The 8,402-nt window shown below is 35.8% G+C and overlaps 1 protein-coding gene across 1 annotated transcript; it reads left to right on the top strand.

The window, feature by feature from the left end:
• Nucleotides 1–507: 507 nt before the first annotated feature.
• On the top strand, nucleotides 508–8,402 carry LOC125193505 (WD-40 repeat-containing protein MSI4-like). Its single transcript, XM_048091314.2, has 15 exons — nucleotides 508–815; nucleotides 1,157–1,220; nucleotides 2,008–2,094; nucleotides 2,196–2,258; nucleotides 2,918–2,983; nucleotides 3,066–3,140; nucleotides 3,434–3,509; nucleotides 3,578–3,764; nucleotides 4,022–4,103; nucleotides 5,338–5,411; nucleotides 5,518–5,629; nucleotides 5,716–5,790; nucleotides 5,975–6,051; nucleotides 7,063–7,162; nucleotides 8,048–8,402. Exons 1-15 carry the CDS (start codon nucleotides 568–570, stop codon nucleotides 8,147–8,149), a joined length of 1,488 nt encoding a protein of 495 aa, XP_047947271.1. The 5' UTR covers nucleotides 508–567; the 3' UTR covers nucleotides 8,150–8,402.

Genomic DNA, 8,402 nt, shown 5'->3' on the forward strand with positions numbered 1-8,402 from the left:
ATCATGAACATTTGATTTTGTTTTAGCTTTTATGCTCATCCTTGATTTATTTTTGTATGGCTGAACTTTCAAGAATTTTTTAAATCAAATCAAATTTTATAAAATCGCCGCAAAAAGTGTGATGAAGATGACAACTAACATATGCGTGTGAATGTTTGTGTGGAGTCATCCGATTTGACAGAAGAGGGCTAAGCCCAAAGCGAACAATAAGACATATGCCATGAATAGTGAATCATGTGCACTTAATGATTTCAAGGGTATTCATGAAAAACTTGAAATACACTATGTTTAGTTAAATTGAGATACTCCTATTTAAATATCTACGAAAAGAGAAAATAAGCAATGTTAATTAAGTAAATTTATTCTAAAAAAAAATTTGCAAATCTTTCACTTTTATTATCTTTGGTAGTAAAACCCGCACCGGATCATGGTAAAGCTGGCAACGGTAAAAACAAAGTAGTGGGAGTGGGCGTTGATGAAGATGCTTTAAATAGCAGTGACCAACTCCAAAAATCAAATAAGGGGGGAAACCCAAACACCAAACACACACAAAGCTCTCAACCAAAAATGGAAAGCACTCCGCCTCCAACCGAGCCCAGGAAGCGCGGCAGGCCGAAGGGATCCACCAAGGCCAAGGCCGAGAAGGACAAAGACGCCGCCTCCGCGGGCACTACTCCCTCTCGAATGAGAGGCTCTGCCGGTGACAAGAGGAACACCGCCGTTGACGAGGGTTACGCCCACTGGAAGCAACTCGTCCCCGTGCTTTATGACTGGCTCGCCTCTCACAATCTAGTCTGGCCCTCTCTCTCCTGCCGGTACGCCTCAAACATTCCCATTTTCTCCCCCTTTTTCTCTTTAGGGTTTTGGTTTTACTGGACCTGACGCTTAAATAATTCAACTTTTGGTGGCTTGTGTTTTCTCTGAGTGGATATGTCAAACAATGGTTAAAGATTTTTGGTGACCTTGTTTTTTTTTACCTTCCTCATGTTTCTGGGTTCAGTCAGTCTTACTTCAAATCCCTTTTTATTTTATGTTCTAGTGTTAATGCTTACAGTTTTCCAAAGGAGTTTTATGTAATCATGGTCGATCTCTGATTAAAGCATTTACTATTTTTTCTTTATTATTATAATAAAAATATGAACTTTCATGCTTGCAGCTGGGGTCCTGTTCTAGAGCGAGGAACTTACAAGACCAAACAACGTCTTTACCTGTCTGAACAGGTGAACTTTCTATCTTACACATTTTTGCTATTATTTATTGGATATATTCAGCTGTAGTTAATTCTATTAATGGGGTCAAAAGTGTACAAGCAGCACAGGAAGGTCTAAAAGTGTTGCTTGGGCTGAGCCTATGTTTTTTCTCTCCCCCACCCTTTTATTGTCTTCTCCATGTTACAGATGATTCTTTCAGTATATCTTTCTTCCTGGTGGTTATTGCTTGCTTTTTTTCTCCAGTAGTTTCTTATCAAATGTTTCTCTTTTAAGTTTGATGCAATTGCAATGAAATGGAAAATCAGTGAATATAGACGTTATAACGCTTTAAATATATTATTGCATTATCCTGTTTTTTTTTTTATTTTAAAACTACAACAACAAATTTACAAGTAATGTTTTTGTATAATTTCATGCTTAGTGTCAGTCAAGCACTCATTTCTTTGTGCCTTGTGCCTCTGGAATATGAGACCTCTTGCATCTTTCAGTTGTGATTTTAAAAACTTGGTTTAACATTAAGTCTATATCATATTTTTATATCTGTATTTCATGCTTCTGAATCTTTAGTATTGAACTTGCTTCTGTTGCTCTCTGTATTTGTATCTAGGCCTCTGCTCCAACCCTTAGCATATTGTTTCAGTGTGTTTGGGGGTTTGGTATTACCTTCTTGAAATATTTTTTGTGTCCTCTGTTGTTTAATATAACTGCAATAACCCTTCAATGTTTTTCCTCAATAGTAGTTTCTATCATATTCAGTGTACTGGATCTAATGCATGTCCTTCATGTTGTTAAACAGACCGACCATACGCAGCCGAACACCTTGATCATAGCAAATTGTGAGGTTGTCAGGCCACGTGTTGCTGCAGAAAGTCATATAGCCAATGTATATATATATACTCTACACACTTTCTGAATCTCAAATAATTATGGATTGCACTTAACTTTTTTCTATTGATCTTATTTCTTGTATTCTCTGGTTACTAGTTCAATGAAGATGCACGCTCGCCATATGTAAAGAAGTACAAAACTATATTGCATCCAGGAGAGGTATGCCTTAAGCTCAAAATACTGACATACTTGCTCATTTTTACTTTTCCATTCCCCTTTGTCGCTAAGCTAACTTTTTCTTACAATTAATATGTGAACATTAAAAGTTTCCCTTTTTCTTTTTGGCACATGTTTTCAGAAAGTGGATAAGTAACGAGAGAATAATTTTTTTAGTAGAGAAAATAGAGGGAGAGAGGGATTAAAAGAGTTGATTTTTGCTAAAAAAATGAAATGACTTTTTTTACTTGGGACGACCAAAAAAATGAATACAAATTGATTAATTTTGGACAGAGAGGGTATTTGATTTCCTATAGTTATAAGAAATTTTCTTATTCTCAAAGTAACTTGATAGAAGATGCATACAAAGAATTGCAGACTATATTTGGTGTTTTTTCAATTATATATACTGATCACTAGAGTTAGTATATGCGTTTTATTCCAATTTTTGTGTTAGCTGCAACTTCAGTATTTTGGTACAGTATGTCTTTTAGAATAAATTTCATCACTGTCTTTTGTTAATTGTAATTATCCTCATCTATTTTCATTGCTTTAGTTATTTGCATACAACATTGTTGTTAATACTGGTATTTTTGTTGGCTTCATTCATTGCTTTGCTGCTTGCTATAGCACTTGTATTCATTTTGTTGCTAATTTTGTAGGTGAACAGAATCAGGGAGCTGCCCCAGAACAAAAATATAATAGCTACACACACTGATTGTCCTGAAGTAAGTGTCATTTAAGGTTTAGCCTCTCTTTGGATGCACATTACATAGAAATTTATTTACCACTTGAATTTTTTTTTATTAGGTTCTCATTTGGGATGTTGAGGCGCAACCTAATCGGCATGCTGTTCTTGGGGCTGCAGATTCTCGTCCAGATCTGGTGCTTAATAAATTCTTTTACTAGTTTTCTCTTAATTTACTGTCATCATTTCTTTCTTGATTTACTTGTGCTTTATGATGTTTCCCAGTGAAATAGTTACTCTTGGCTTTGTAATGTGATGCTAGAATCTCTGTTAATAATTGGAACCATGTTACTTTTCCATGCTAGAACACAGAATTTCTATGTATTTTGTTTTAATTACTGGGGGAAACTATTCTCTCTTTACGAGAATCCTTTTATATTCTCTACATTTCATGATTTTGAGGTCATTGAAAATTTAACTTTATTATCAGGTCTTATCTGGACACCAAGACAATGCAGAATTTGCTCTTGCAATGTGCCCAGCCGAACCCTTTGTGCTCTCTGGAGGTACAAAGTGTTTCACTTATTTCCCGGGATTTTCTTTGTAGAGACTATAATTATGAGTTCTGTTACAGGGAAGGATAAATCTGTTGTGCTGTGGAGTATCCAGGATCATGTTTCGACACTTGCCAGCGATGGAACTCAGTCTGCTGAATCTGCTAGTTCAATTGTAAAGGCTGCTGATAATTCTACAGTTGGTCCACGTGGAATCTTCCAAGGACACACTGATACAGTTGAGGATGTCCAGTTTTGTCCCTCAAGGTAATACTCCTGATGTTGAAGAATATGATGTATATTGTATGTATACAAGTATTTATGTTTCTCTTTCCTTAGCAAATTTATTCATATAATTATATCTCATCTTTCTATTTTGTGCATATGTTTTAATAATTAATTTGAGATTCCTTTCCCTCAATTGCATTTGTTCCTGTTGTGTTACTGATTCTCCATATTATACTACAACAGTAATTTTATCTGATTTCTCATTACTGATGTGGTATATTCATTGCATTTTGTAGCTCTCAGCAATTTTGTAGTGTTGGAGATGATTCTTGTTTGATACTTTGGGACGCAAGGATTGGAAGCGATCCGGTCGTTAAGGTTGGGTGGTCATTTTCTCAATTTCCTTTAATCTGCGTACTTGTGTTTTCTTTTGCATAAGTAATATTTTTTGGGCAGCATTTAGTTAGATCGCGCGAGTCAGTGTCTTGATTGCATAATTAGTCTTTCAACACATAACCCATAAAGAGATTTGATTGATCTGAAGTAGATCAAATTTAAGTGGTGTAGATTGACTTGAGTGTAACTGGTTAGACTTACTTTCCATCAAAACCAGTTTTCTAGACTCTAGATGAGTTGTAAACATTTTTAACTAGGATGATCTGAGTAGATATTTCATGAACTTTCAGCATTTGTCATTTTTGTTTGACCTTTTGCAGTTTTTCAGCATATGCTGTGTATTCCGAAAGAACGCAATCATCCAAAAAAAGAAAAAGAAAAGAAACGAGTGAACTTCCACTAATCCAAGCAACATTGCGCTTTACTGGTGCTACTAGTATAATCTTTAAATAGCTATCAAGCTGGACCTTGATATATGTCTTCTTTCAATAACTTATAACAGAATGGTGACTTTATTTGGGTCATATGCCACACAAGTCTCATTTTACTGTGTGAACTTTTATTTCTGTTTACTTTTCTTGGTGGGATTTGAAAGGACTTATTAGAAATGCGATAAATTGTGCGATCAATGAATATTAAACTTACTTTGAAATGCTTGTAGAAAATTGATGTTCCGTTACATTTCAATCACATATATGCTTCTCAGAAACCCATAGTATTTTACAAAAAATTATCTTTTGAATTCTCTTTCCTATTTAATAATGTGGTCCGCTGCTTCTACACTGTATAGTCTCTACAACATTATTCTCACATGTATAACCATTTACATTTGGAACTTTTGGCTCATGCAATCTCCCAATGCTGCACCTAACCATAATATTGACCAGAGATGCTGAAACTCTAGCACAATCATGACTGCCTCCCAATCTTCCATAGTCTGAACTTAAAATTGGGTCAGGTATGAAATTTAAGGGTGGGTGATCATGCATTTGGTGGAACTCAGGAAGAAATAGTTTGAGTTGGATTATTATTAAGTAAAACCCAGTTAAACTTATCACTTAATGAGTTCTAGAAGATACAGTGGTGAAAGAATCCGGAGATTAGACTTTTGTGTTTCTATTTAAGTTTTCCTTTCTTTGGTAGTTGTCTCCAAGTAAAGATAATTCTATTAGTTCATTGTCTTCTTCTGTACCCTGAGATGTTGCTCAAATTATAGGTTGAGAAGGCACACAATGCTGATCTTCATTGCGTAGATTGGAACTCTCACGATGAGAATTATATTCTAACTGGGTATGTAAGCATTTTGAATAAGCTTATGTTGGTTGCTGAGTTCTATGCTACATTCTTCTGCTAACTGAACTCATCATGATTCTACTGGTTCCACTATGTATTTCAGGTCTGCTGATAATACAGTTTGCATGTTTGACCGCCGTAATATAACAGCCAACGGAATAGGATCTCCTGTTCATAAATTTGCAGGTCACAAAGCAGCTGTTCTTTGTGTCCAGGTAATAAATTTTTGTATGATTGTACCATATGATGAATCTTGGTATGCTTCCATCTCCTAATATAACTAAATATTTGCAAATCCCAGTGGTCACCTGACAAATGCTCTGTATTTGGGAGCTCGGCAGAAGATGGCTTGCTAAATATCTGGGACTATGAGAAGGTATGTTTTTTAGGTGATATTTTTCAATATAAATAATAAGTATAAAAATATAATGCTATAACATGTGGACTGTTTCATTGAAGTAAAAACTTGGAGATAACTTTATTCTTATTTCAAATCATAAGAATGCTTGTTGTTTTTACTTTGCTCTTTGGTTATTACTATGCTATACACTATTGTGCAGGTTGGTCAGAAGGAGGACACAGGGTCGAAAACCCCTGGTACTCCAGCAGGGTTGTTTTTCCAACATGCTGGGCACAGGTAAATGCCCTTATGTTATGATAATGAATTGATACCCAAACCTAGTATGCATTTCTATTTCTTTTGAGTTTTGTGATACTGTCTCTTATACTCCCTCCGTCCACAAAAAATAGGGCAAATTGGTGTATGACATGGGTTCTAATGTAGAATTGGTAAAGTAAGAGAGAAGGAGAAAAAAGTAAGAGAGAAGGAGAAAAAGTAAGAGAGAAGGAGTGTTAGTGTAAGAAAGAAGTTTTAATTCTAATGGCATAAGTGGTAAATAAAATGATGTGTAGGGTTATTATTTTGTTGAAAACTTTCCGTAAATGAATGTGCTCTATTTTTTGTGGACGACCAAAAATGGTAAATGCCCTATTTTTTGTGGACGGAGGGAGTATATGGTTGATATATTATGAGCACGATTATCAACACATTCGCATGCGTGCACTTTTGTTAATCCTCTTCCTAACTCTAGACAAGTATCTGTTTTCTCCTATTTGATGATTATTGTATGCAGGATAGGAAAATAATCATATATTAGTCTTAAAATTAGTTTCTCAATGTTAATGAAGTTTCCCCTCAATAACTTAAATATGACTAGTAATTGACCACTAGAAACATCAACTGTGTTTGATGGATAAAATCTTATATGAAAGAAAAAATGAATTGTTGTTTCTTTGAACTTAAAAGATGGCATATACTTTCTAAGAAGTTCTTGTTGGGAGGTGAATACGAATCAGGTTCAACACAGTGGTCTAACCTCTCTTCTATGATACTCAAGAAATTATAGGCTGTTCTCTGAATTAATAAATGTACAATTTTGAAGCACTCAGCGAGATGTATCAGAGTCAGAAAGCAACATGAAACTCATAAAATTTGAAAATTTTCACTCACAATGTTAGATCCTTTATCATGGTTCACTCTTTCGAAGGTTTATTTCGTTAAATAAAGAAGTTCACTCTCCTTCCCTCTTGTTCCTGGAAAGTACCAATAAGTTATTTCATCTTTATGGATGGTAATTTTGGCCTACAGGGATAAGGTTGTTGACTTCCACTGGAATGCTCATGATCCATGGACGATTGTTAGCGTATCTGATGATGGGGAATTCTCCGGTGGGGGTGGTACTCTGCAGGTATCATACTGTTTCACAGTTACCATATCTTCTAACTGTCTTGCTAGGTGGTAGTTAAAATTTGTTGTTAATAAATCTCAACTACCAAAGAAAATTTGCTTTCCCACCAGTGTTGTTAAAAAGCGCCTGAGGCGCGGGGTGCCAGCTGAATCGCCTTGAGGTGGCTGGAATTAGCCATATTCACTGGCGAGCCTGGGACGGCTTGGGGCGAAAATCACAAGTGTTTCTCTTCGAATAGTATCAACTGAAATATAAGCTAAATTCTAATTAGGATTGTTAGGAAGAAACAGAAGAGAAAAATGCAGGAGTGAATTCCCGTTACACTTGTGGAGCTTCCTTGTTGTGAACCTGCGGCTGAACATGACTTCTTTGTTTCTTTAAGGTGGAATGAGAACGGAGAGTGTAGAGAGTGAATGACATGAGCTGATAGTGTTGGAGTTGTGAATGGTGTTTTTTTTCTTTTTCTTTTTCTTTTTATTTTATAGAGTTGGAAATTAGTTCTATGCCTCTCCCATCACCCCTTCCTTAAATGTGGAGGCTGTCAGCAGATTAATTTCTGCAGAATGGCCATTTTACCCCTTGGCTGATCACAGTCGGTTACGAACATGCTAGACGTTCTCACAGGGCAGTTTGTCATCGCTTAGTCAATTCAGCCCAATTCCTCGAGATTTTGGCCTTCATTTGCAATCTCATGGTTCCATGCCTTGCTTGAGCTTCCACTTCTTCCAAATTCCTACACCAAAACACTGATAGTGTAGATTGCATCTAGATTACTCCAAAATTCTTTAAATTTTAGGCTCAAAATTCTCTAAAAAAAGTGCAACAAATACATGCTCTCACTAGGCTTAAGATCTGATCTGTCCTGCATTATATTACGTTTTACAGATGTGGCGTATGACTGATCTTCTGTACCGTCCCAAAGATGAAGTTCTGTCCGAGCTTCAGAAATTCAAAGACCATGTGATAGAGTGCTCCAAGACTTCTTGATGTGGTTGTGGTTCAGGTTATGATGATGTAGTTTTTTTTCATGAATGTTGTGTTGTATTTTTCAGAACTTGATTGGATGGGCGTAGGAACAAATCTCACCCTAAATGTTGGTTGGTTTAGGTACTACTGTGGATGTTAAAAGTAGGGTTTAATTGAATTAATCTACTTATCAGACATTTTATCGTATGCTGCACTTTTGAGACATCATTCTGTTGAATATTTATAAGTGAAGTGGATCAGTGGATTTGTGTTA

The sequence above is a fragment of the Salvia hispanica genome, chromosome 4 (assembly GCF_029641045.1).
Source record: "Salvia hispanica isolate PSC_SH4W2 chromosome 4, Shi_PSC_v1, whole genome shotgun sequence".
NCBI classification, from domain to species: domain Eukaryota; kingdom Viridiplantae; phylum Streptophyta; class Magnoliopsida; order Lamiales; family Lamiaceae; genus Salvia; species Salvia hispanica.

Bases quoted from the DNA above. Each gene is read 5' to 3' on its own strand.
- LOC125193505 (XM_048091314.2), top strand. From the start codon at position 568: ATGGAAAGCACTCCGCCTCCAACCGAGCCCAGGAAGCGCGGCAGGCCG. The intron at 2,984-3,065 runs GTAAGTGTCATT...TTTTTTTATTAG, and splicing joins CACACACTGATTGTCCTGAA to GTTCTCATTTGGGATGTTGA. The intron at 5,791-5,974 runs GTATGTTTTTTA...ACTATTGTGCAG, and splicing joins ATATCTGGGACTATGAGAAG to GTTGGTCAGAAGGAGGACAC.